Genomic DNA, 27808 nt, shown 5'->3' on the forward strand with positions numbered 1-27808 from the left:
GCCCTCTGTCCCTGCCTTCCCCCTATGCCCGTGGAGCCGCCTCTCCCTGCGCTCACTTGGGAGCAGCTGCTGCAGTGAATCATCTCAGCATCCTCCTGCCTCTGCCAAGCTCTGCTGGCTGGGACCCTGCTCCAGCTGGGACCCTGCTCCAGCTGGGCTTCTCCCTGGCCCCTGCAATGCCACAGCCTCTGCTGCAGCCCCTGCCCACCTCCTCTCCTGGCACTGGGTGCTGTCCCCACGGCAGTGACAGCAGAGGTTCCTGGTCACTGTCCTGCCCCTGCTCACAGAATCACTTTGGTGTCCCGCTCCCTCCCTGCCAGAAGATGAAGCAGGGATCTTTTCCAGAGGGAACAGCAGGATCCAGGGAAGTTCCAGCACGTGCTGGCCACCAGCAGTGCTTTGTGGAGAGCAGGTCCCTCATTTCTTGCCCCTGCAGGAACATCTCTCTGTTATTTCATGGAGGGCTGTGTCCTACAGCTCCCTGGGAGACCACCCAGCACAGCCAGCAAACGCCCGTGCCATTCAGCTGGGGAAAGGTGTGTTCCTTTCAGGATTTACAAATTTAAGAAGTCTATTTCAAGGGTTGTAACCACAGCAGGAGCTCGGCCAATCTCAGCTGTGCAGTGCTGGCGAGTTTCACCACTGCAGCCTCCTGCTGTGGGGACAGTGAGGCACAGCCAGGGCTGACCTGCTGCTCCACTTGCTGATGTCAAAACTTGACCACAGGCTGAGGTCCCAGTGCCAAAGCTTTTTCCAGGCATTTGTGGGTCCAGATGAGGGGTAAGGAAAAGTCACAGACCAGCCTGAGCTGGGACCTTTCCCTTCACCACAAGCCCCAGTTCCTCATGGGAAGTCTCTCAGGGGAGGGAGCCTGGGGGAGCCCAGTGATCTACAGCAGTGAACAAACACCCAGACAGACACTGCAGGGTCTCTGCTCACCTGGGATGGTTTAAGAAGCTGGAGGGGATTCAAGGACTGAGAGTTACTTGGTTTAACACAAAGCCTTCTACAATTCTTGCTTTTTCTGCACAAGCTGCCCAGAGACAACTGCCCAGCCTTATCTGCTCCTATCAGCTCAGCTGGGCCCAACTTCCCCAGCCCAAAGAAGACCAAGAGCTCATTTGGACAGCTTTGCCTTTGAATTAAAAACTATCAGACTTCCAAAATAACCTCCTCCCTCCCCTCCAGTGGAACAAACACACAGAAAGAACTGCACGCTGCTTTAATTTTCCATCACATTTTTTGAAAATTAATTCCAAGATACAGTACAGCATCTTTAGTGTTCTACACAAAGCAAGCCTTCAGCAAAAGGTCAGAGGATCTTAATGGTGTAAAAATATATCTTAAATAAAATAGTTTCTCTAGGAGAGCAAGCCGTGCTGTACATCTCGAGGTCCTTAGAGTCATTTACAGAAGGCAGAGGCCTGGTAGTACAATCCACACACTGGAAAAGTGAGTGTACATTCCTGCTACAAAGTCAGAAAAGGTCCAAGTTCCAGGTGGTGGGGGCAGATCTCCAAACCCAAGCAGGGGATGCCCAGAGTGCACTACCAGCCCTGTAATTCCAGTGAGGAAGTCCAACTCTCTGTGTCCATGCAGCCAGGAAGTGGATGAGAACCACCCCCCTTCCCAGGGTCATTCCAGGGACTGGGACTTGTCCCTTTCAATGGGCCAAAAAAAGAACAACTTCTAGCAATAAAGAACTGGCTGTTTCATGCCTGTGTTCCAGGCTGGCCCTGCTCAGCCAGAGCTGTTTCAGTGTTCCAAACTAAGGTCATGATTGTTCCTACAAGGACCAGGATCATCCTGTGGCCTGGAAAGACAATGGGGGACTCCCCTGCCATTTTTAACAAAAGATCAGCCTTTAAATGCTCTGATTCTGAGCACAACAGCAACCAGGACAGTTGCTTCTCCAGGGGAAAAACTTCCCACCCCAAAGCATCAAGTCTTAGATTCTAAGTAAAAACCAACAGAAAACCCAAACCAAAGCAGATTTGTGCACAAAATTCCCTTCCAGGTCCTGTGTCCCTTTAGGGCAAGTCACACAGAAGCTCTGCCAGCTGAGGTTGTGGATAGTGCCACGTTTTGGTGAGCACAGGAACTGAACCAAGAGCTGCAGCTCCTGGTGAGGACCTGGTGGAGGGGCAGCACTGGCAGCTCCAGGAATGTGGGAAGAGTCTGGGAAAGGCTGTGCTTGTCCCTCTCCTCACCTGGCTCTGAGGAGAACAGCTCTGGAGCTCACACCAACACTGTCAGAGCAGCTCAGGCAGGGGACACACACACCCCCTGCTCCAGGAGCACAGGGAATGTGCTCCCCAACTCACAGATGACTCTACTTAATTAGTAGAAATACCTGTAAAATAATCACATTAAACAGCATCCAGAACACAAAACTTCCACCCTTTCTGCCCCACAGGCAGCACAGCAAGCACTGGCCCTCTCAAAGGGCACTTTTAAAATTAAGAGAGATCAGAGCAAAGTCCCTTAAAGCCTTTAAATTCCCAGACCATTGGCCTTTAGGACTTGCCTGGTTTCTTACACCACTAAGATGGTTTATTTTCCACACCTCACTCCTTTTTCTTTCCAAACTACAGTTCTACTCCTGCACAGGCAGTTCTGCAGTGTCAGAACTGCACATACAAAAAGCAGATGTATATAACCTAATTTACACTGTTTTATTAAATAACTTAATTGAGAATACTTTTAATCCAGGAGAAGAACTGGAGAAGCCTTACACACCAGGCTGAGCCTACTCTACAGCATCCCCACAGGGACTGGGATGTTGGATATGGACACACCCCACACCCCCCCACCCCAAAACACTCTCCAAGAAAGTCAAATGCATGACAGGAGGGGCTCTGAAAAGGAGGGAAGGCAAAATGGTCACCAAAATCTGCCTAAAAACAGCTAAATAGTGCAGTGAAATGCTTTTAAATACCACAGACACCTCCACTGACTTGCAGCCAGTTTTATGAGCAGCTCTGGAGACAATTTCTAGCTGAGCTTTAGTGAGCTGGGTGTTCCCAGCCCGAGTCCCGAGGTGAGCCTGGCCTGCTGCTGGCACGGCCAGTTCCAGGGTGGGAGCAGAGAATTCCCCTTCTCATTTCCCTCTCTTGCCACGGCCTCTCCTGGAGGAAGGTTTGCCCGTGCCTGCTGTGGAGGAGCTGGCAGCAGATGCCACTGCAATGTTGATTTGTCCTTCCTGAATCTCCTGGCGGGTCTCAGCTGGGAGGTGGTTGATTTTCTGCTGTGTCTCCAGGTAGAACATGACATCCCTCAGCTGCTCCTGGATCTCTGAGATCTGCAGGTCCTTCTGCTCACAGGTTTCCTTCAACACCCTCTCCTCCTCCTTCAGTTTGTTCTGCAGCAAGGCCTGGTTTGCTCGTAAGCACTTGTTCAGTTCCTGCTCCTCCTTCAGCTCGTTGGAGAGTTTTGCCACTTTGTTGTTCAGCTGGGAACACCTTGCAGAGAGAAGCAGGAGTCAGGAGAGCAGCACTGCCCACCCAGACCAAACACCACCTCAGCCTTCTCACTGGGTATCTGACCCCCAGCCCACCAACTCCACCTGGAATTTGGTTTTCCAAAGATGGGCAAAGAGGGGCAAGACGGAAGACTTTGAAATCCCCCCCCCAGGTCAGGCAATTCCATCTCATGTCAAATGCCAACAGCAAAGGCAACAGGCAGGGTATGCCTGGGAGACAGAACTGAACTTGGACAAACACCTGCAGCTTTTGGAATGGGTGCCAAAAAGGGCACAGGGGTTACAAGGGATCCTGAGAGAGCTGAGGGCAGTCAGGGGCCTCCTGCCAAGACCCTCAAAATACCACTTCACTGGGAAGGAAGATGCTCCCGCAAAGGTATCAGCCTTGTGACTCACAGACAGGGCTTCCTGCTCCCAACAACTCTGCTTTTGCCCTAACAGCTTGCTGGCACCCTCCTCTGCCTGTTTCCCACTCAGGAAGGTGAGCTGCATGGAGCTCAGTGCCAGGTGAGCTGCAGGGAGCTCAGTGCCTGTGCTCCCTGCTCCAGCCAGGACTGCTGGACAGGCCCTGGGCTGGGAGGAACAGGGACACAGTCCCACCCAAAGATTGCATGGATCCACAATTCCCAGGCTTGACAGCTTTCCTCCAGGCACTTCCCAAGATCTGTGTTTTCCTCTCTGCTGGGTGATGCCCCTGCTGAGCTGCCTTTCATCCCTTTGGATGCACCCATCAAGAACAGGCTGGCATCTCCCTCAGAGCAGGGAGAGGAAGGATCCCTGAATGCTAAACATGCAGAGCGTGGAAAGGGAGCTCATGGCCCCAAAGCTGGGCTCACTCAGACATTTCCCATTTGTGAACACCTACAGAAATCAGAGCTTTTTATAAAGCAAGCCATGTTCTCAGTATTGCAGCTTAAACAGCTCAAAACCCAAGAATAGCAGGGTTTTTTTTTTCTTTTTGGATGTCAGTGCACGGTGTTTTAATGGCTGCATGGAACTAAACCTGGCAGTGGTACCCACTTCCTCTCCACTGACTGCTTTTCTTTGAGCAAGTCATTGAGCCGCTGTTCCAGACTGTCACACTTCTCAATGGTCTCTTTAAATTTGGTCTTCATGTTGTTAATCTGTAAAAACAAACACAGGGGCATTTCCAACAGCTCAAAGTCCGCTGCCCTTTCATCAGGACACTTGGTTTTCCAGAGCTGTTTCCAGACTTTGACCAATTCCTCTCCCCAGGTAAGGAAAGCTTGGAGCCAAGGCTTTGTTCTGCTGAGGACCCCCCGTGTTACCCTTGGATCCCAGAGTCCCAAGGAGCCACGTTGCCGTGGAAGCTGCTCCCACAGAACAGCAACTCCGGCTGCAGATCCGTGCCAGGCGCTGCCAAAAGCTGCAGCAGCTCCTTAACTTCTTCCTGCCTGCATCCAGCACTCCTTTGGCCACTCTCTCGTGGTTCTGGATCCATCAGCAAACTCAGATTTCCACCTCAAGGCATTACAAGGCCGGGTTTTTGCTCATTTTAAACTAAACCTCAGAGGATGAGTGTGAAGATGAACAGGGGCTGAGTCAGCACTGACCCACTGACACCAATCTCTCCCTCCCACAAACACAAACATCCCCTGGCCATGGCCTTCCTCTTCCCTCTGCTGCCCCATTCCAGCTGCTGCTCCTGGAGAAAGCCAAGCTCTCCTTCTCCAGGTGTCAAACCTCTAGCATGAGACTCACAGGAAATTTACAGCCAGGAATTCTTCTTTCCCTTCTGTTGGTGCCTCACAGGCTGTGGGGCAGGGATTTAATGGAACATGCTTTCCTGGAGGAGCAGCCTGGACTAATGTCAGTGTCAGCTCTCACGGATGCAGAGCAGGTTTGAAGCCTTCCAGTACTAATCAGAGAATGTTGGTGCTGCTGATGGTTAATTTGGGGAAGTAGCCTGAGCACTGATAATGGAATACACTGCATGGTGGCACTGATCCAGACCAGACTTACATGGAGCAAGTGCCATGGATGAAATTATTGGGATCTTTAAACATGAAACCACGTTTGGAGCAGGGATCAGAGTGGTTTCATTCTGAAGCTGCTTTGAGGATTGTGTCTCCTGGCCACTTGCAAGATGATTTTTCATATGTATTTTCCTTTTATAAGGCTCTCCATAAGATTTCTGGGACTGTTCTTTAGGACAAGGTCAATGACCACCATTTCAACAGTCACAATTTCTATTTTTACGTAATTGCAGACACTTAAATGGTTAATTAGAAGTCTTGAAGAAAGTTAAGGACTTAATTCTAAATCCTGACTCACTTATAAACCTGGTTGAAAGGATCTATGTAGAGTGAAAAGCAATAGAATATCCTCCCTGGATTTTTCCTGGTGACATTTTGAAGCAGTCCTGCCTGCAGGATGTTTTATAGGAGGAGACTCTGAACTTTTCCCAAAGGGTGATGAGGAGAGAGAAGGGATCAAAAAGAAAGGGCAAATCAATATGCATTTGGAGCAGAGAGACAGTTCCACCTTCTGCAGACGAGCAAATTAAAGTCATATTGTCTCTGCTCCACCAACATTCCCTGGAGATCCGTGGAGAGACGGATGGCTCCGGGATCCTGCAGCACCACGCTGCCTTCCACCACTGCTGCATTTCCCCAGCAGCACATTTAAATCAAGCTGCAATCTTTGTGGCAATCTACCTGCTTCTGCACCACTGAGCAGCAAATTGCTCCCTAAGAGCAGCCAGATAAGGGACAGATCCATCTTGGAGCCAATTTTCCCAGCTGGGAGCGGAGCAGGCTGCGGCAGGCAGTGCCCAGGCTCAGCCAGAGATCCAGCAGCTCCTTCTTCCACTGAACAGGGCCAGGACCCTTCCCACAGGCCCAGGGCAGTGCTCACCTCCTCAGCTGTGTCCTTCTCGATCCGGACAATCTTGTTTTCCCAATAGATCCTCTGGGATTCCAGCTGGCTCGTCAGCAAATAGGAATACTACAAATAGAGACAGCAGTCAGGGTGGCCCTGCTGGTTAAGGAGCCCTAAGGGGTCCAATCCACAAACCATTTCATCAGTTTAACCAGATGAAATCAGGAGGTTCTGGACATACAACCCAGCTGCAGATCCAGCTGATGGTTTTCACCAGTTTGATTTCCCAATCAAATAATTTTGGGTTTTTTTTGAAATTAAGGAAAGCCTTTAGAGCACAACAAGGATTGAGTGAAAGTATCAAACCAAGAATTGTTTAAGGAGACAGATTTTTCAGGGGAATAGCAATAAATGTCTACAGGAAAATGAAGCACTACCCATCCCTGTCCTGAGAGTCTGAGATTCCAAAGGCTGAGGGAACCCAAACTCCGTGCAGTAGGATCAATGCACCTATCCAGTTTTCCTATAAGGAGATTTCTGGGAAGGCACCCTCAGCTCTCTGTAACCATTCCAAATTACTCTTCTCCACCATGTATGGCCCATTTCAATGTCATTTTGGTATCTGAACATGGATCTATGCCCTACATCCCATCTTTTCCCTTTTGGTTCTGCAAATGAGTCATGAGAAGGTTGAAAAAGGTGATTACTCCTTTTCATCAGGCTAATAAGCATCAACTTAGGCATTCACTAGAGAATTAAACATGCACAGAGCCTTGATCACTCTCAATAATTTCCGAGTGCCAAAACACTGCCAAATTCATTCTCTCTTGAAATATTTCAATCTTATTAGACAGAGAGATCTTACATGCTTTAAGCAACCACCTCACAGAAAAAAAAAGGGTTAAAATTAGCTGGTTTAGCATCTAAGTGTTATTCAGAAAATTCACTGAAAAGCAACCAAATATTTATGTGAGCAATGAGCTCCTCCAGTCTGGTCTCTGTGGGCTGTTCCTCCTCACAAACCCTCGTGTCTAATGCGGCTGAAATCGTGCTGCAGTGGCTGCTCAGTGAAGCAGGCATTTCAAGCTCCTCTCCTTTAGTTAGGAGAAGCTGGCCAACAGGTACAAAAAATAAATAAATCATTATCTGTTCAAGGGAGGGGAACAGAGCAGGGCTGGCATCAGACTCTCAGCTCTCTGTGCTCGCCAAGGTGAGCGCACAGCCGTGGATTCCTGCACCCTCGTTCAGTTTGGGAGCTAAACCACCCAAAGTGACAGCTCCACACAGGTCATGGCTCTGAACCCAAGCCACACATCCACTAGGAAGGGTCTGGGGAGTGATTCAGACCCACTTCTCCCTCCAGTGCCCCCCGTTTGCAGCAGCACAAGCAGCTCTGCTTCAATCACCAGTGACCACAGGACGACACTGCAGCCAGCTCACACTGCGCTGCATCGGCTCTGCAGAGCCAGGGAGAGGCTTAAAAAAAATTAAAAAAAAAGAAAAAGAAAAAGAAAAAAATGCAGTAAACCCATCCTGTTCCTGCCTGGAGACAATTCCAGGCTGGGAGCAGATCTGCTGCCTCAGCTGATGGGATTGAACCATGGTTGTGGCGGGGTTGGAAACATTTCCACAACGCAGAGTCCAACAAGTGAAAATATTTACCTCTAATTGTAAGGCATCAATTTTCTCCTCCTGGCACATATCCCCCTCACACTCGTACTGAACTAGCTTGCCATCAGTTTTGCTTGCCACCAGCCGATGGACATAATTGTCTGGGGAGAGAAAATCCAACCATGGGCACTCAGATCTGAGGAACCCCAGTCACGGAGCACAATAAAACCACCCAGACCCGCTCCTCAGCGAGGCACAAAGCCAGCACCATATGCACTTGTCCTTTAGCAGATTCCTCTCAGCCACCTTATGGGGTATTTGGAAAAAATACCTTATGGGGTATGATGGAAAAGGAGTAACAAACATTCCAGGGACACTGTGGGACCGCGCCGGTTTGCGACAGAGTCACTTTCCCCCTCCTCCTGCCCCAGCAAGCTGCTGCTAGAGCAGAGATGGCTGCTCCCCAAAGTCAGGGATTAGCCCAGACACAACCTCCTCAGGGAGGAGCCCCCAGCCCCAGTCCCTCAGGGAGGCAGGGGGCGCGGGCTCACCCCCGGCGTAGTCCCAGACGCGGTGGTTGGTGAGCTGCATGGCGTACGTGTGCTGCGTCTCCTCAAAGTGCTTGTAGGCGTGGCGGCTCACGTAGCGCCCGCAGCCGATGTGCCCGCAGATCAGACAGATCCACAGGTTCTGCAACACAAAGGGCAGCTCTGGGGGGCAGCTCTGGGGGGCAGCAGCACCCCGAGACAGCGTGACCCACCCCCCACTCCAGTCAGTGTTTCCTTTCCCACTTCCCTCCTCAGCTAGAAGGGCAAGGAGAAGGGAGCCCTGCTCATCAAAGGCAGTTAAACCCCTGCAGGGGCTGGATAAATCCCACCCAGATGGGAGAGTGGCCTTGGCCAGGAATGAGGGATCTCGGCAAGCTCTGGAGGGCACAGACTGGAAGGGCCACCACCATCAGGCTGGTTTAGCTCCCTGCTGTCACACTGATCTAAGAACCACAGAGATTCATCAGAACAGGAAACCTGTGAGGTGACATCCCTTCCCAGCACTGATGCAACTCAAAAGGAAAGCTGATACCCCACTGGCTGGTAAAACCAGCCCAAAATCAGCCCCAAAGCAACCCAAGCAGCTGAGCAGTCAGATCTAGGCCAGATCTCACCTTCCACCCACCTACTTACTTCTTGAACTCCACACTCAAAACACTTGTTCTCTTCCACTGGCTCTGGAGTCTGGCAGTACCTGCACACAGGGCACCTGGAGGGCAACAAGAACATCATGAGACACATGGAGCAACATCTTCACATTCCAGTCATTGAAGAGAGAGCCAGAGAGCTCCAGGGAAATGCCTTGCGCAGCAGAGGTTCCCTGTATCACCCATGAGCTCACATTCACCCCACCTGAATTCATGCCACACAAAGTTACTGGTTTTAAGCTGGTGACAGAACAAAGAACAGTTCTCCCAAAACCATTTCAGCTGGATTTGGTTTTGGTGCAGTCCAAAGGGTTTACACAGAAGCTACACACTGAGGAAGGGCACTGGAACTACAGAATGCTGGGGACAGCCAAGTGACACTCTGCAAACAGCCCTCAAGTCCTTAAAACAACCCTGAGGAGATGCTTCAATCCCACCCCAACCTGAACAATTCAATCTCAGCTTTCCCAGGAAGAACATCCCATAACTGTACCCTAAAATAATCAGTAGCAGCAATCCCTTTTGGATCTACCAAAGATCCTGATCTTTCATCTCTCTTGGAACTCCCCCGGTGCTGCCACAAAGACAGAACATCCCAGACCAGAAGGAAGCAGCAGCTCAGCTCAGGAATGGGGTAACTGAGGCTGCCAGGACTGTTTATGTATTTTTCATTAGCTGCTGGGTAAGCCCCAGAAATCTTCCAGGGAAGAGACAACTGGGCTGCAGTCAGTTCCTATTCAAATCAGCACCTGCAGCCTCCGTGGTGCCTGAGCAAGGAGAACAGAGGTTTTCCTTTGTCATTTCTTTAGACTGGGAGCATAAGCTCTGCTTAAATTGTATATTCCATATTTAAGGGCTATTTGGGATCTGATCCTGTGCTGGCTATGCTCCACTGCCCCGGATTTCCACTGGCTCGGATTTATGGAGCAAAGCAGCCCTTCAGCCTGCCCAGCTCCAAACCTGATTAATCTCACTGAGTTCTGTTGCTCTGGCTTGGGAGTGATAGATCACAGGGAGCTACAATCTTCCTCACATTCCATCAGAGAACCCAGGAATTGGGATAGCAGGGATGGAGCAGCCACAGGGAGGATCTGCAGCCTCCTGCTGCAGTGTCTGTGCCTGCCTGAGGTGCAGCAAACCAGCAAAGTGTCCAGAGGAATGGCAAACACACCCAGCTGACAGCAGCACCTGGGGGCTCCAGGCACACCAAAATCCCACTCCACAGGGATCTGGGAAGCTGGGAGCACCAAGAGGAAAGGGTCAGTGGCAGCAAGGACAGCTGCTTTAAGGACAGACACAGGTCCAACCCCCAGCCTGCCCAGTGCCAGGGACATGACCTCCCATCACTCACCTGGAACAACAGGAGCCTCCCCTGCCTTATTCTACTGAGCCATCTTGTCATCATCCCTTCTTTTCCTTCCCAATGTGCCCCTGCACACCTGCTCTTCCTCACCTCCTCTTCCTCCCCTCCCAGCATCCAGGTAGGAGAGAAGGCTGCAGGGCTCCCCACAAGGCCCCTCAGCTCCAGGCAGGAGCAGATCCATCTGCAGTGCCAAGGCTGAGTGAACCAGGGCTGTGTGTGCAGCCAGGCCTGTTCAGCCCAGCACTTTTCTCCTGGAGTATTTTGAGATAATCAGCATTCCTCTACAACTCTCTCCCTGCCTCAGCAGCGAGGCCCCTGGGAATCATTGTTCAATTACTTTTGGCAGGGAGATTTTTCTCTGGGAGCCCCTTAATGGGAAAAACTGAGCATTAGGACTTGCAGTAATTCCTGCCCCCACAGTGACCAGCAGAGCTTTGTCAGCACAACCCCCAGCACTCCAAGCAGGGCCTCAGAGGTGGAAATAAAGCCCAGGCTCTCACGTGGTGTCCTCCCAGCGCTGCAGGCACTGGCTGTGGAAGCTGTGGTTGCACAGAGTGGTGAGGATCCCGTTCACAGACTCATCCATCCTCTCCAGGCACACGGTGCACTTGGGCAGCTCTGTCAGGTCCATCACGGGCAGGCTGGCCCCCTGCAAGCACCAAGCACAGAGAAACTGCTCAGCACCATCCCAGCACCAGCAATCAACTCCAGCTTCCCATCACTGCTGGCACCAGGGGTCAAAACCATGACACAGGAACGCTGTGAGGCCGCACAGTGGTTGGGAATTTATTGCAAAGACAAGAAAGTGATCCCAACATTCAAAGGGCCACAGCCAGGGCTCAGTGAAGGGGCTGCACCTGCAACCAGCCCCACTGTGCTCTGTGGAGTCTCTAAATTACAACCCAAGGCAGGTTTAAGTCACACCTGAGGGACAAAGACCAAAGAGTCACCAACAAACTCTTCCAAGGAGCGCTGGAATGGGAAATGGAGGTGGGGATGATGTATTAAGGCATTTTTGCTGTTTATTCTTTAAAAAAAATCCTGTTAAAACCTTCTGAAGTGCAGGGCAAGAAACCAAAGCAAACTTACATCTTCTGACTTGAAGACTTCAGCCCTCTCCACATAGACGAGCTGGCAAACGTCCTCCTCGATGGAGTTGAACTGCCGGCCATTGCAGGCCATGTAGAAACTGTCTGCATCAGCCTGGCCACAGAGCAGGGGAAACTGGTTACAAACAGAAAAATCCCAGCTGATCCACCCAAGGGAGAGGAGGAGAAACCTCCCATATCCTCCCTTTTTCCCTGGAACACCAGAGGGGGGTTTCAGCCAGCTCCAAGCACTGTGTTTTGGTGCTGGGTTTGGCATCAGCTCTGAAGACACGAGTGAAGCTCAGGGCAGTGACAAATGCTGACACTGGAGCATTCAGCAGGGATTGGGGATTCCCCTTCTGCACCTGTTTTACCCTTTGTTGGCAATTTCAGTGCATTTGTAAAGCAAATTTGGTCTCTGCAAAAATGTCAGAGGCTGCTGCCAGGGACAGGAGCAACAGTTTGAACTGTGGAACAGAATCCATTCACCACTCACAGCCCAGGCACCTTCCAGGGCAAAAGAGGCAGAACCCACCCAAACCCTGCCAAATCCACCATCCCTCAGGATGTCCCAAAACCCTTTCTCCACCAATCAGCCACATTCTCACTCTCCTGGTGACTCCAGGCAGGAGCATAAAGAACCTGGAGGTTTGTTTTGCCACCTGCAGGCACAGCCATTAGGGGTCAACAGAGCTCCAGGAAATTACCTGAGAAACAGGAATTTCAGGGTGAACTGAGCAAAAGTTTAGGGATTTGCTGCAAGGCTGGTTAGCACTAAATATTTGCCCGAGTAATTTAATGCAACAGGAGATATAAAACCATCTTGGTAACTACTGCAATTAGCACAAAACTCACACAAATCCTCCATCTGCACAAAAGGCTTGGGGAAATCTCTCAGGCAGAATTCACAGCTGGGGGAAACCTCTCCCTGAACCCCAAAATAAATCATGTGCAGCTGGGAGAAGAGAATGTCCAAGTGAAAGGGTCCACACAAGAATTAGGGGGGGAATTTAAATGTGCCCAGCCCAAGGGGCCTGAAGGTGCAAACTGTGTTATCTGGGTACCAATTCACCCCCAGGCTCTCAGACTGGGGGGCCTGGCAGTGGAAATCACCCAGCTCCTCAGAAAAGCAGGAAAAGTCTTTCTTAAAACAAAGGAAGCTCCCCTGACTGGGTCTTTTCTGTTCAGCACAGCACAAGACTCTGAACAAGCTGAGAGACAGCAGAGAACTCTGTAAATGGATTAATTTTTGAAAAATATCCTGCCAAAAGAACAGGACAGCCAGAACACGGCATCCACTGCTTCCAGGTGTGGGACTCATCTCAGCAGCCCCAGGAATTCTCAGGGAAGGAGGACAGGGCTGTTTCTCCATGAGTAAGTACAACCCTGGCTCAGGACTGCCCAGTGAAGCCACCAGATCAGTGGCTCTGTGTGACATTCCTGCAGCCAAGCAATGCTGGAAGCACCTCACCTGGGAGCTGAACTTGATGAGCACCATGTACTGGTTTGGGGTGGAGTCTCTGATGATCTTCATGTGCTCAATCACTTCGTAGAAGGAGGCCACAAACTTCATGAGGTCGTGGCTGGTCATGGTGGCGGGGACAGTGAGGATGCAGAGCATGGCACTGCGCCGCACGTCCTCCTTCAGGGACGTCATCTTGCTGGGGACACAGCAGGGACACAGCTGGACACACAGCTGGACACACAGCTCCAGCCACACAGTTCACAGCTGTGTGCTGTCAGACTTTAACCCTCTTTTGTCACCAGTGAGTGACCACAAACATTCATCCCACGATGAACCTGGGAGCTCCAAGAACAGTGGGATTGTTTGACACCTGTTTTTTCTATAAGAACAGCTGAAGTTTGCAAGCCCCAGATGTTCAGCACTATCCCTAGAACAACTGAGCAATGTTTGTTACTATTGCCAATGCTCATTTTGGTGACTCCTGATCTGCTTTCTTTCAGGAAGGTCTGAAATGGGAGTTATCACACAATTATAGGGGAGTGGTGTGGAATTGGAACCCCTGGAACACAGGATGAGACCTCTTGCCTCACACAGTTCCCAGGATTGTCACCAACCCCAGAGATCACTATTTAATTGTGGGATCCCTTGGAAAGCTGCTTTCAAGTACATGCTAGGAATGATTTTTTTTTTTGGTCGAATCTGTGCTTGTCTTACACTCTCACAAGCCCTCAACACCCCCAGTGTCCACACACAGCTGTCACAGGTGCCACCCACAGCCCCAAGCTCCACCATTAACAGCAGTCACTCTCTGCATTCCCAGGAGCTAGTCACCCTTCCTGTTTGTCCCCAGCCAGGAGCCACAGCCCCAGGGTGGCCAGCTCACCCTCCCACTGCCACCTGAGCTACCACAAACGAGGAATTCTTACTTTGTTTTGTACAGGTGCATAATTCCATGAACGATTTCGACCGAGGGGTTCCCGCTGAAGAAGGAAATCTGGTCTGGGAGCTGCTTGGAAGGCGAGTCTGGAGCAGCCTCACACTCCTTGCTTTGATCCTCCTGTTTGGTTTTGTCCTCAGCTGATGCAGCCTCCGAGGATTTTCTTCCCTCCATGGCAGCTTGTGCTTCATCTTTCACAAAGGCAAAATTTCCCCTTTACTGAGGGGAAGGGACCACCAGGATCACCCAGTGCAACCCTACTGAGACACCCAACAATCCCAGCCTGGGAGCTTTATCCAGCCTCTCCTGGAGCTGTGGCAGCCTCGGGGCTGTGCCCATTCCCTGGGCAGTGCCCAGCACCCTCTGGGGAAGAACCTTTCCCTGATCTGCACCCTAAACCCCTGACACAGCTCCAGCTGTTCCTTGGGTCTGTCCCTGTCCCAGAGCTCGGGGCTGCGGATTGGGATGAGGTCAGTGGGCAGTGCCCCCCGGGAACCCCCGGCTGTGGCCCCCCGGGAACCCCCGGCTGTGCCCCCCCGGGAACCCCCGGCTGTGGCCCCCCGGGAACCCCCGGCTGTGGCCCCCCGGGAACCCCCGGCTGTGGCCCCGCATTCCTGAACTTCTCCGCTCGTTCCCTCCCCGCAGTGCCCGCTCCGGCCCCGCACACCCCCCAGCACCGGGCCCCCGCCCCGCCTGGCCGGTGACAGCACCGGGACGCGCTCCCCACCACGGGGCCGCCCCCAAACCGCCCCGGTGCCCGCGGCCGGTACCTGCCCGCGGCTGGATGGTCTCGATGATCACGTCGGTCATCTCCCTGCGGCCCAGGTGCTGGTGCAGGATGGCCGCCCGCTCCCCGGGGCCCTTCCCCTCCAGGCAGGCGGGCACGGCGGCGGGGGCCGCGCCGGTGCTCTCCGCTGCCATGTCCGGAGCTGCGGGGACAAAGCGGGCGTTGGGACGGGGCGCCGTGCGCGGAGCCGCGGGACCGGCGGCACCGGGACGGCCCCGGCGGCAGCTGCGCGGTGCGGAGCGGGCCCCGCCGCGCTGCCCCGCGCCCCGCCCGCGCCCCCGGCGGGGGGAACCCACCGGCCGCGCTGTAGGCGAAGCCCGCGGGCAGCGGGGAGGTCCCGGCCAGCTCCAGCCGGATCACGACCAGGGACACGCTCATGAGCTCCGCGGGGCCGCCGCCGACCGGGACCGGGACCGGCGCCGCTTCCGCCTCCCGCACCTTTCCCCTCTGACCCCGTGACGTCACGGCGCGGTGACGTAGCAGGCGGCGGCGGCGGCTGCGGCGGCAGCGACCGGGGGGCTGCGAGGGGCATCCGCTGCCTCTCGCGAGAGTTCGGGGTACGTTCTCGCGAGAGCGGGAGCCTTGGCCGCTGCGGGCGGCCCGGGAGGTGTGAGGGATCCCTGAGGGGAGAGAGCCCCGGGATCATCGGCCCGGGAGGTGTGAGGGATCCCTGAGGGGAGAGAGCCCCGGGATCATCGGCCCGGGAGGAGTGAGGGATCCCTGAGGGGAGAGAGCCCCGGGATCATCGGCCCGGGAGTAGTGAGCCCCGGGATCATCGGCCCGGGAGGTGTGAGGGATCCCTGAGGGGAGAGAGCCCCGGGATCATCGGCCCGGGAGGTGTGAGGGATCCCTGAGGGGAGAGAGCCCCGGGATCATCGGCCCGGGAGGAGTGAGGGATCCCTGAGGGGAGAGAGCCCCGGGATCATCGGCCCGGGAGTAGTGAGGGGTCGAGGGTCTCTGAGGGAGAGACCCCCCGGGATCATGGAGTCCAGCCGCTGACCCATCCCCACCTTGTCACCAATACAGAGCACCCAGTGCCACGTCCAGGCCTTCCTTGGACACCTCCAGGAACGGGGACTCCAAACTTCCCTGGGCAGTTCCAATCCCTGACCACCCTCTTCATGAAGGAATTTCTCCTGGCCCTACCCTGGCACACCTTGTTCTGTGCCATGTTCCCTGGGAGCAGAGGTGACCCTCTCATGGCTGCAGTCACTGACTGTGAGCAGTAATTAGTGTGTGTCAGTGATGAGTTATCCCACTGTCCCCAGCGTTTGAAGGGGTGTGTGCATTAACCCCATTCGGGGGTCCCTGGTGTGGCTGGGACACTTGAGTGGCTGCCCAGGAAGCGTTCAGAGCACGAGCCCAGGTGGCCCTTGGCCCGAGGGTTTGCTGGATTCAGGGAGGTTGGATTGGATGGTCTTCACCATAACAATTCCATGATTCTGTGTGCATAAATAAACACTTCCCCTGTAGTTCTGCAGCCGTGCTCCAGCCTCTCCCTGGCTGAGGTGTGAGTTTCCCTGGCCCTGCCGTGGTTCCCAGCATGTACCTGAGCAGCGCTGCCCGTGCCCAGAACCTTCTGTGTGCCGGGCTCCGGCGGCTCCCGCTGATCCAGCAGCACTCCAGAGGGTTCTCTTACAAAGCTGTGATCTTTGAGGAGAGCGGGGTGCTGCTCCCAGCCCCTCACAGGACAGCCACAGGTGTGTATTCCCATTCCTGATCCCGCACAATCACAGAATGTCCTGAGCTGGGAGGGACCCACAGGGATCATCATCCATTCCTGCCCTGCACAGGCATCCCAGCAATCCTCACCGTGTCCCTGAGAGCGGTGCCCAAGTTCACCCAGAGCTCTGGCAGCTTTGGGTCCGTGCCCATTCCCTGGGCAGTGCCAGCATCCTCTGGCACAAGAACCTTTCCTGATATTTCAGCCTAACTGAGCCCTGGCACAGCTGCAGCCCTTCTCTTGGTCCGGTCCCTGGTCACCAAATCTCCTGTTGTCCCTGTGCATGGAGGGAAGATAAAATTCAGGTGCCTCTTTCAGCCATCAAAAGTCACCCTGCACCCCCCGGTGACAAAACTCTCCTGTAGTGCCACCACCTGATGCCACCCAAGGCTGGTGCAGTCCTCCAGCAGTTTTAGGAATTCTCCATGCTGAAAACAGGGATGAGGTGCTCCTGGAATGCCCAAACTCTTCCCTCTGTGCTGTGTCAATCACCCCAGTGCAGCACATCATTCTCACAGTGCTGGGCTCCCTCAGAGGGATTCCCAGCTGATTTCCCAGTCTGCTGATGCCCTTTCCTGCCTTCCCTGCTGTTCTCCATGCAGACTGGGAGGCCCGGAGCTGCGTTCCAGCTGGCACCATCCAGCGAGCTGCACTGTCTGGAGGGGAGAACAGCCTCTCTCTGCAGTATTCCAGAGGAGAGCTGACAGCTGTGGAGTTCCTGCAGGAATTGGGACAGCAGTGCTTTGAGATTGTAAGCCAACTCCCCCCCTGCTCTCCTTGTGCTTCCTGGCTGCATGGAAACAGGTCCAGTGAGGAAAGAGGAGCTTTAAAAAGAAATTCTGTGGTTGAAGGGTCTGGATTTTCCATCTAGGAAGCACTGCTGTCGGAGCAGGGCAGATTTCCACCATTATCCTGGTGTCTGGGCAGGGCAGGCAGATGAATTTGCCTTAATTTCCTACTGGAATAAAGTCCTTTTTAAACACCTCACATTCATATGCAGATTCCTTTCCTGCCTGCTGAGCTGTCAGTGTCTGTCTCTAACCTGCCTTGATCCCATGGCAGGCACAGTCCCAGTGATTTCTCTTTCCCAAATCAGCCCTTTATCTCTGCTGCAGAATTAGGAATGTGAGAGCATTAGTTTATTTGGGCAAAGCAATTTAGCTGAGATTCCCTGCCTGCCTTCTGCTGCCAGAGGAAGCAGGACAGAAGGTAAGATGATCAGGCAACCTACCCACCCAACCTCTCTTATTTTCACTCCATTTCTGGCCCATCATCACTGTTGGGCTTTCTCTGTTTCTCAGGCAAATGTCCGTGTTCCTGTGCACTCCTTTCTTTGGGATTTAATCCTAAAGGAGATGAGAAAACAGCTCCCCATAATGGCAGAAGCAGCTCAGTGTATCCGGGCAGAAGGGCTTAAGACAGCTCTGCTGAGCCACAGCTTGTGCCTGGGGGATGGAGAGAGGTTCCTGCCCCTGGACCAACAGCACTTTGATGTGGTAAGTCTGGATGGATCCCAAATGGGGCTCTGCTCCTCCACCCGTGAAAGCAGCAACTGAAATGCTTTAAGTGCAGGTAGCAGTTGAGCAGCAGCACAGTTTGGTTGACATCAGTGGAGCAGGCTGGGAAAGCATTTCCTGACACAATTCCTTGCAGGCGCTTGGAGAGGGGCTGAGTGACATTTGCAAATCCACTGCAAAGTGCCCACACAACCACGAGTCTCTGTGTAACAGGCACAGGCAGCGATGGGGACAGAGGACTTGGAAGCTGGAGCACCAGACTAGAAATAAATGTTATTCAGTGCCCTGCCTGCTTTAAAAAAAACAAACAAAAACAAGCTTTAAAAGAGTAAGGACTCTTTGAAGAGTTCATCACCCCCGGTGCTACAAAAAACCCACTACCCCAACACGCTGACCTGGGTGAGTCTCCTCTCCCTGCACAGATCCCTCTCCCAGCAGAGTCTCCTTTCCCAGCACACTTCACCTTTGTGTAGGTAACACAGATTAGCAGATTAGGTGACACATGAACCTCGAGGCTCCAATACCCACGGCCTCTCCTCTGGAACAGGAGCAACAGCCCTGCACAGCAATTAGTGGGGGGAAAATAATTGAATGTTTATTTGCGTTAGTGTTGGCTTTATATCCATCCAATGGATTCATTGCTGTTCCTGGAGTGTTACAGAGCAGGGGAATGGCTGCCTGGATTGTTCATGGTTGTGAGGGCAGTGGGGGTGTTCAGACACTGAGTCAGTGCTTTTTTGATCCAGATTTTAGGTGGATGGTTATGGTCAACACAGCTGCTGTGGAGATGGCTTTGGGGTGCCTGGTGGGTGCAGTGGTCAGGACGCTGCTTTTCCAGAGCCTTTGGAAGGTGCTGCCATCCAAGGCTTCCTTGGACAGCACTGAACAACTGGTCTGGGACACCCAGTGAGTCTCCCACATTGGGACATCTCACTGGATATCTTCCATCCAAGGACTGGCTGATCCTGTTTGGTTGATTTGAGCGGAGGAGCCACGGCCACAGCAGTTGGCACCCACACAGTCCCTGCAACCACAGCCTACCCAGCTCCACATCCTTCATTTCTCATGTTAATTAGACAGTCTCTTTCCCACCCTCCCATCTCCATTTCCAGCACTGCCCAGATGTTTGTGGTCACACAGGCTCATGCATATTCCATCTGCTGTTGCTGTAGATGGTTGAATCACATCAGGAAGGGGTGCCCAGGCCAAATCCTGGGATCTACAAGCTGTGCTTGGAGCGCCTGGGTGTCCAGCCCCAGGAATCCATCCTGCTGGACAGCAGCAGCCAGAACCTGGAGGCAGCAGCCCAGCTTGGCATGAAAACGGTGAAGGTACAAAGTGGCACAGCCAGGGTGGGATTTGGGGATGGATTTTGGGTCCAGAAGTTGTTTGGTTTGAATAGCTCAGGATTTCCAACCGGCAGTGGCCAATTCTTGCCAAGCCTTTTGTTCCAGCCTTGCTTGTCCCTGCAGGATGTGGTGGGGTTAAAGCAGGGATCACTGCCAAAGTCTGCTCTGGGCTATTTCACTCATGGCTCCAAACCCTGTGTAACCTCAGGGAAGTCTCTCCTCTCCCATTCCTCTGTTCCCTATTGGAGAAACAGCCCCATCCCTATGGTTCAGACAACCACAGCAGAAAATGAGCCCCAGTTAATGAATTCCCAGAAACTCTGAGGCCTCATGGATGAGTCAGCTGGGGACTGACAGGTTACCTCCAGGCTTTGGGGTCAGTGAGCACAGGGGTTTTACTTTGGGGACCATTGGGAAAAGGACAAGAGTGGGACTGGTGGGAAGAGTGACCTCCACTCCCCTGGACTGCACGCAGAGGATTCCAGCTCTTATCCCAGCCCAAGCTCACAGTGCCTGTGCCACCATCACAGGTGTCTCCAGGGCAGAGTAAAGGTGGGAAGCTCTGTGTTGGCAGGGAATGACCCATGAATTCCTGTGTGTCACTGGATCAGTGCTGATAAATGCATCCCAACCAGGCAGGGCTCTCTCTTCCCCAGGAAATTTTGTCTTCTAGCTGTCACCCAGTGCTACTCTCTCCCTCCTGGTTTCAGGTTGATGATCCAGAAGCAGCACTCAAAGAGCTGGAAACCCATCTGGGATTTCCTTTGCAAGGGTTTGTTCCCTATACTCGTTCAGTGAGACCAGGCATGGAAATCCCAAAGGATCATCTACAAAAGTACCTTGAGGATGTTCTTGGTGCCCACACAACAGGTATTGCAGAGGGTTTGGCCCTTCCATCAGAAAACCTGGATATTCTGGAGCTATTGGCTTTTTCCATATGACATAGGGACTGAAAAGTAGTATTAGGGAAAGGCTTGTAATCTCCAAGCAACAGCACAGCCATTCCAGTTTCAGTGATCTGTCACTTTCCTAGAATTAAGAAACAGCATTTGAGGACTTCCTCATTTTGGGAGGGGTTGAGCACAAGTGGCCAAAGAGATGCCAGGAATATTCCTGTCCTGTGAGGCAGCTGTGAGCTACAGCCATGTTCCCCAGGAGTTTGGGACACAGAGGGAGATCTCAGCCCCAGGTGCAGGAAGGGGATGGAAAGCCTGGAGAAGTGCTGACCCTCTGCTGCCACCTCCCAGCCCCACTGCAGTTACGGCAGTTTGACCACGGAGAGCCCACCCGGAGCTATTTGCTGAAGTTTGGAGGTCGTTTGCTGGTGCTGAAGAAGGAGGAGGAGCCTCCCGATGGCCCCTCAGGCCCTTCTGTCCCACGGGAATACAGGTGAGGGGGTCCTGCTGCAGTTTGCTGTGCCAGAGGAGCTGCCTCAGTACCAGAGGAGCAGGACACGTGGGGAGGATCATTTATGACCCCCCCTTGTTTTCCAGAGTGTGGGATAGGTCTGGGGGCTCCGGGCCATGGGAAGATGTAGGTGTGCTCCTTTCAGCCACATGATTTTAGTATATTTAAAGCTGAGCACAGTGATATGGTGTGTCTGCCTCCAACACAGCAGTTCCAGGACTAATTCCTTGCACCTCTCTCCCTCCCTGGCAGGGTCCTGAAGGCTCTGGCTGAGGCTGGTGTTCCTGTGCCCCCTGTGCTTGCTCTCTGCGAGGACAGAAGGTAATTCTGTCCCTCAGCTTTCTCTCTGTGCTTGGCAACTGCAGCCAGATTCCCCCAAAGATGAAGAGAGAAGGAACCAGAGCTCACAAAGTGCTCTGATCTAATGAACATTTGTGCAGTGTGGGGCTGGAGGAGCCTCTAGAAGTTCAAAGGACAGAATCACTTTTATTTGGTTTGGTTTAAGTATGTCCCATTATAGCAATTAATCCAAAAGCTCTCTCTGAAAAGCACTTATAAAGCAATATTGTAGGGCTTCCTGCTGACTCAGAGTGCTCAGGTTTGTAATAAAGAAAGGATTTTTCCAACTGCCAGACCTCAGACAGCAGTGACAGCAGCAGATCTGTGACAGGACAGCCCTGAGGCCTGCAGCCTGCTCAGATCTCTGCTGGCTGCAGGACTCACAGCTCGATGTGTGCCCACTGCTCCTGGTGTTTGTGAGCAGCCCGACAGCCCAGCTCACGGGCACTGCAGGAGCAGGGGAGCAGCTGCTGCTGGAGCCTGGCTCCAAGCTCAGCTTCCTGGGGCTGGAGGGGCCAGGGCTGGCCATGCCCCAGCCACGGGCCACAGGCAGCCTGAGCTGGGCTCCAAGCGCTGCTGGGGCTGCTCTTCACCCGCCCACACAGGCCTGGGGGGCACGTTCAAGGTGCAGGTGAGATCTGGAGGGTAGTGGCAGGATTGACATCAGCCCCACACATCCCAGTTTGCTTCCCCAGCATCCTTGGCACTCCTTTCTTCCTGCTGGAGCACTGTGCTGGCCACATCCACCGCGCCGTGTCCCTGCCCGCGGTGCCGCCGCGCCGGCGCGGGGCCTGGTACGGGGCCATGGCAAACGTCCTGGCCAGGATCCACAGCCTGGACCTCGGAGCTGCCAAGCTGCAGGACCTCGGGGAGCACGGTGAGAGCAGCCTCTGGATCCTTTCTTCTCCTGGGTGTCAGCATTTCTAGGGATAGGCAGGATGGACCAAACTGGGGGCAGGTGGGAAAGTGAGGATGAGCAGTCCAGAGTCTGAATCCCCAGGTGTGGTGGGAGGGTGTGAAGAGCTCTCCCAGTCCAGGTTTCCTGTGAGTTCCCAAAGTTCTCCTACCTCCCAGAGCTTCCTGCCATGTTTGTTGCCATCTCTGCCCACTTTGGGTACAGGAGTAACTTCTTTGCTGCCATCTCTGACCAAACCTTCCCAAGCATCCCCTCCAGTTCCTCTGCAGAGACAGCTCAGCTTTCTGGAGCTGGTGGATAAGTTACATTTTTGTCCAGGATTGGATTCTTTCCACCTGAATATTAAATCCAGTGCCCAGTTAGGAAAGTATGAGACCTTTGGACATTGCAATTAATGTCTTGGAGCTTAAATTGGGGTTCTGGACTGAGATCTGCCTGGCTGTTTGACTTTTTCTGTGTCCCTTTTGAAGCCTCTTTGTGCCTTTCCCTGGGAGCCTCTGTTTTTCTGTTCCAGGAAATTACATCCAGCAGCAGGTTGAGACCTGGACAAAGCAGTATCGAGCTGTGGAAACTCACGTGATCCCAGCAATGGAGAGGCTCATCCGGTGGCTGCCTCTGCATTTTCCTGAATCCCAGAAGACAACAGTGGTGCATGGTGATTTCAGGTACTGCCCTGGAGCACATCCCAGGCAGCAAACAAGGACTGAGTGTAAAATGACCCTCAGACTCCAAAAGGTGCTGATTGGGCTGGGGCAGCAGCTTCAGAGCAGCCCAAAAGCTGGGGTTTGGGTCAGGGTCAGCATCCCCAGGGAATGAGATTGAGTTTCTTCATCCAGCAGCTGCAAATGCTGGTCTGACACTGGAGGATCATCAGCTCTTCCTGCCATACTCTGAATCAGCCTGATCTGAGGCTCTGACTAACTTGGTTCCATTCTCCAAAGCACAGTTTAGTCCATTATTAACCAGGGAGTTCAATATTGAGTAACCTCCATCCTCTGCTTGCAGAAATTAATGTTTCACTTTGTGCTGCCTTCCAAAGGACTCAGCAATTATTGAAGAGTGTGAAGAGCACTGAAAGCAACTACTGCTGCTGAGCACTGGGATTTTTCCCTCCTCTGGAGACTTTTCTGATCTCTTTTTCCCTCTGATACAGGATGGACCACCTGGTCTTTCATCCAGACAGGCCAGAAGTCCTTGCTGTGCTGGGCTGGAAGTTTGCCACTCTAGGAGATCCCATGTGTGATTTGGCGAATAACTGTATGAGCTTCTTCCTGCCAGCCCACTTTGGTGCTCGCAGAGGTACAGAGGGGGCACAGTCACCTTTGGCACACGCAGAGGAACCAGAGCTCAGAACAGATCAGCTCCTGCCCAAGCAGCTCAGCTGGCAGTGGGGCTCAGTGCAGCTGGAAAGGGCTCTGGCTTTGCATTGTTTTCCCTCTCACTCCAGCTGGGAAGCTGGGCAACTCTTTTGGGTGGGAAAGTTGTGAAGCAGATCAGGACTGGTTTGTGCACTAAGTTATACACTTCTTAAAAAGAAAAATACAGCGTTAAACAGAGAGGTTCCTTCATTTAGGAGAGATCTCTGTCAGTCACAGTTTCACCCTAACCAGGAGAACTGCCCCATGTGCATTTTGGGGCAGGGGCTGGTGCCAAACCCAGAATTCCATACAGAGCCAGCGCTGCGGCTGTGCAGGTCCTGGAGGGTGCAGCTGCCTCCATGGAGGGGCCTGGCTGTGCCACAAGGCTCACACCATCCCGTGGGAGCTCTGAGCTGCTCTGGCAGCTGACTCACTGGTACCTCTTCCCATCTTCCAGGCTTGAGGAAGTGTGACTTGGGGCACCTGGGAATTCCCACAGCAGAGGAGTATTCCCAGATGTACTGTGGCCACCTGGGAGTGGAGCGCCCGGAGAGCTGGAATTTCTACCTGGCCTTTGCCTTTTTCCGCCTGGCTGTGATGCTGCAGGGGCGTCACCGTGGCTCCCTGGCAGGTGAGGAGCCCACCAGGCCAGCTGTGCCCTGCACAGGGCACAGCCAGGGGCACGGAGCTGCCTCCCTGCTCCAGCACAGGCCTGTTCCTGCCTGCTGTTTGTGAGGTCTTCCCTTTCCTGGGAGAACTGAGCAGAGGCCAAAGCTGGGAGCCCAGAGCTGTGTCCTACAGATGGAGCTCTCAGACCTTCCAGCTCAGCACCAGCCTTTGCCAAGACTCACAGGGAGGTGGTGAGAGCTCTCGGTGCTGTTTGTCTGCACACATCAGGTGTGGCCTTGGAGCCTTTATCAGAATTAAATCTGATGTTATTTTCACATCCTTAGAGAGGAGTTTCTCCGAGTCCTGCTGGGCTGGCCCAGAGGAGGGCAGGTGATGCTGTTTGGGATGTGACTACCTAACACAGGCTTTTCCAAACAAGTGTCCTGTTCTTTTGTCCCCAGGGAGGCCAGCTCCAGGTGACAGCAGCCCCAAGGATGCAGAGTTTGTGGCCGAGCTGGCTTGGGATTTTGCCGTTAAAGAAGGATTCCGTGTGTTTGAGAACCTCCCCCCCACAAAGCTGCTCGTGAGACATTCCAGCACCTGGGCCGGGCAAGGGCCACTCCTGGGCAGGAGTTACAGCACCTGGGGCAGCCCCTGTGCCCAGAGCCCCCCTGGTCACCCCCCTCAGCAGCCTGGGGATGGCCCAGGGGCTTTGCTGCAAGATGGAAAATACAGGCATCCAGTGGGGCTTTCCGAGTTCCCATTCCAGAGGGACTGCACATCCTCTGCCAGAGCTGCAGGTGAGACATCTGTGCTGAAGCTGCTTTGCTGCACCTGCCCCAGGGTGGGGATTGTGGCCTCCAAGTGTCCTGGCTCTCGTGATCACATCAGACATTTGGCACTCCTGGAGTCCAGGGGTTTGGAGGAAAAGGGCTGGGTTCATATGGCTGCAATAGAGTTCATATCCTGGCAAACAGTGATTTTGGAAGCTGGCACTCCCTTCCAAGAGGAGCAGATTAACACCAGCCCAGCTGTGGTTGCTTGCCCAGGTCCTGCCATCCGTGCAGATGGTGTGCCCAGAGCATGGCTGGGCTGGGCTTTTCAACTCCTGCCAGTCCGGGAAGAAATGGTTGTTCCTTACCTTTCCCTGTCCAGGGAAGCCTCACTTCTGTCTCCCTCTGGGAGAGGCTGAGCTCATTCCCTTCTCTCTGTCCCTCTGGTGCTCCCTTGGGAGCTCCCTCAGATGGGGCAGGGAGCTGCTTGCACCTCCCCAGCTTCCATTCACAGTGTGAGTGGAAGCAAGCAGCCCCACCCTTGGGCTGCTACCAAGATTATATTCCTAATTATTCTAGTGACATTATCAAATTCTAGTGGGTTACTTAACCTCCTTTCAGCTGCCAAAAAAATACCCAGGTGCCCTTCCAAAGTGTTTCCTTGTGCTCTGGCAGAAACCAGCAAATGCCAGTGTGTCAGGGCACTTGGCAGCTGATCTGCTGAGAAGGTGGAAAGGGCAGGGAAGCAGCAGCTGTGGGGAATTTGGAGGTGCTGAGATGAGCAGATCTCCTTGCCCTTCCTCGAAACACTCATCTTTGCCAAGTCTCCAGACATCAGGATTGCCACACTCTCTCCGCTCCATGCCTTGGGCTTGTGGAGATGCTGCTCCTGGTGTGTGGCACCACAGAGCCCCCTCATCCCTGTCACCTCCACATCATCCCACTGCTCCTTCCCTTGGCATCATCCCTGCACTGTCAGCCTTTGCTGTGGAAGAGTGTTGTGAAAGCCAGGGGAGGAGTTTTGCTGCCTGCAACAGCAAGATAATGCAGAGGACTGTTACACAGCCAAATATTCCCAGCCTGGAACTGCCACAGTGCTCCAGAGCTGGGCACGGCCAAGGGCAAGGGCAAGGCTGCCCCTGCCAGCTGGCACTGCCAGGGGGAGGTTCATCCCTGGGGGCTGGCAGCCAGGTGCCCTTGGCTGAGTGTTCCTGGCTGAGCAGGGCAGGATCTCAGCTGATCCTGCCTCATCCCACACCAGGAGCCAGCAGACTCCACACTGATCCCAAAGGCTGCCTGTCCCTGCAGCTCTCGGGGAGATCCTCTCCAGAGGAGCAGAGGGAAGCTCAGTTTGTCCTTCAGAGCCATGGCTGGCTGTCAGAGGGGCAGCACCAGGGGCACCAGAGCTCTCATGGGTCTCATCCTCTTCCCCCAGACACAGAGTGCCAGGACAAGGCACTGATGGCTGCACAGGCCATGGATCAGGGCACCAAGGTGAGCAGATTCCTCAGGCTCGAGCCTTCCCTGACCCAAAAAGAGCAACACTGGGACCCCCACTGAGTCTGGGGCCTGTGAGCATGAGGGGTGATCTGTCCTGTCTGCTGTGGGATCCCCAGTGCGGGTGTTTCCCCAGCACTGGGTCCCCAGGGATTTGGAAGGCTCTGGGACATTGCTGCCTGGTTCTGCAGCCCTCTGTGTGCCCACATGGGCTCTGGTCTCACTCTCCCACAGGTCCCTGGAGCAAAACATCTCCACAGTGCAGATCCCAGCCCAGCACTTCCCTTGGACCTGAGCTCCACATCTGGCTGAGGGTCCCCAGGGTTCACAGGACAGGACTCTCCAAACCAGAGCTGAGCCAGGAGCTGCAGCACTGGGAAACCTCAGATGGGGACCCAAACCAGCCACTCTGGCATGGGAGAGGCTGTGCTGAGGGCAGCCTGTGAGCTTCTCAGTTCCAGTGGTGTTTGGTGTTTTCTGTGCTCAGTGCTTTTATTGCCTGGCTCAATACAGGGCCAAGTCCAGCCTTGGATCATGAGGCTGCAGGAGTCAGAACTGCAGCAGGGAGAGTTGGTTGGGAGTGACCTGGCTGGGGGTGCACAACTTGGTTTTGGGAATAAAGAGAATGGACCAGCACATCTCCTTTAGCACATCTCTTCTTCTTCAGCACAACCTCCAGCAACTTGCAGATGCTGGAAGAATCCTCAGTGGTGGAAGGAACTGAATCCAGTCCTCGAGGTCTCTGGATTCAGGGCAGACTCAGGAGCTGAGGCAGTGCCTGCCCTGTGGAGCTGGGAGAAACTGGGAGGACTCCATGGTCTCCATGGTCCCATGAGTGTGGTGGGGTCTCTTTGGGGACCATGGAGGATGCAGACTGGATCAGTGGGAGCTTTCAGTGCTTTACAGAGCTAGGTGAGAACTGTGGGAACAACCATGGTAACTTTATGAACGTCAGCAATTTATATGTTGTGTTAATTAATTATTAAAGTAATGGGTACGGTTCTTTGGGTTCTCCTGCTCCTCCAGCGTGGGTGCAGCTCACAGCCCATCTGCCCAGGGTGGCCACCACCTGCAGCCCTCAGGGGCACAAGGAGTGCTGCAGAGAGCCCTGGGGGCCGTGCTGGCTCTCAGCACAAGGACCAAGAGGCTGAAGGGAAGCCGGTAACCTGAGCCTTGGATTCTCCCAAGCTCCAGGGTGAAATTCCACCTCAGCCTCGGGCATTTGGCTCTGCTGTGGAAGGGGGAGGGAGCTGAGCCTGTCTCTGCCCAGCCCAGATATTTGGGATGGTTTCCCAGCAGGCACCTGACTCCGCCTCCCTCGGGCAGGCTCAGGGAACAAGAGCCGCGTCTGCCCTGGGGGGTTTAGTGCTGCTGGATCTGCCTCCAAGCCGAGGGGAGGGAAGGGGCTGCTCGAGAGAGCCAAAGGCTTTATTTAACACGCACTAGTGCTCAAAGCCGTGGTTGTCCATGCCGGGATCAGGCACAGCCAGAACACTCATGAGGGTTTAGCCCCGAGCTGGAGCTCAACTCTGTGACGTGCCCTAGGGACACC

General features: G+C 53.8%; 2 protein-coding genes across 3 annotated transcripts; one reads left to right on the plus strand and one right to left on the minus strand.

The window, feature by feature from the left end:
- Positions 1-1221: 1221 nt before the first annotated feature.
- Positions 1222-15222, minus strand: LOC121338819 (BRCA1 associated protein). 2 transcript variants are annotated; one of them, XM_041410085.1, is made up of 12 exons: positions 15065-15222; positions 14752-14910; positions 13971-14172; positions 13051-13240; positions 11581-11694; positions 10992-11140; positions 9115-9190; positions 8485-8623; positions 7985-8094; positions 6359-6448; positions 4502-4605; positions 1222-3461 (listed from the first exon to the last, which is right to left on the minus strand). In XM_041410085.1, exons 1-12 carry the CDS (start codon positions 15144-15146, stop codon positions 3101-3103), a joined length of 1776 nt encoding a protein of 591 aa, XP_041266019.1. In that variant the 5' UTR covers positions 15147-15222; the 3' UTR covers positions 1222-3100. The 2 variants fall into 2 exon arrangements, with proteins under 2 accessions (XP_041266019.1, XP_041266020.1); XM_041410086.1 differs by lacking the exon at positions 4502-4605 and having other exon boundaries at positions 3173-3461.
- Positions 15199-26711, plus strand: ACAD10 (acyl-CoA dehydrogenase family member 10). Its single transcript, XM_041410084.1, is given in 15 exon segments — positions 15199-15325; positions 16242-16468; positions 17094-17242; positions 17793-17987; positions 19181-19339; positions 20068-20227; positions 20605-20746; positions 21017-21085; positions 21799-21980; positions 22534-22684; positions 23173-23318; positions 23835-24008; positions 24448-24631; positions 24633-24786; positions 26491-26711. Coding segments are annotated over 14 exon segments (2100 nt in total). The 5' UTR covers positions 15199-15325; positions 16242-16311; the 3' UTR covers positions 26569-26711.
- The last annotated feature ends 1097 nt before the right edge of the window (positions 26712-27808 follow it).

The sequence above is a fragment of the Onychostruthus taczanowskii genome, unplaced genomic scaffold (genome assembly GCF_017590055.1).
Source record: "Onychostruthus taczanowskii isolate IOZ18803 unplaced genomic scaffold, ASM1759005v1 scaffold32, whole genome shotgun sequence".
In the NCBI taxonomy this organism is placed as follows: domain Eukaryota; kingdom Metazoa; phylum Chordata; class Aves; order Passeriformes; family Passeridae; genus Onychostruthus; species Onychostruthus taczanowskii.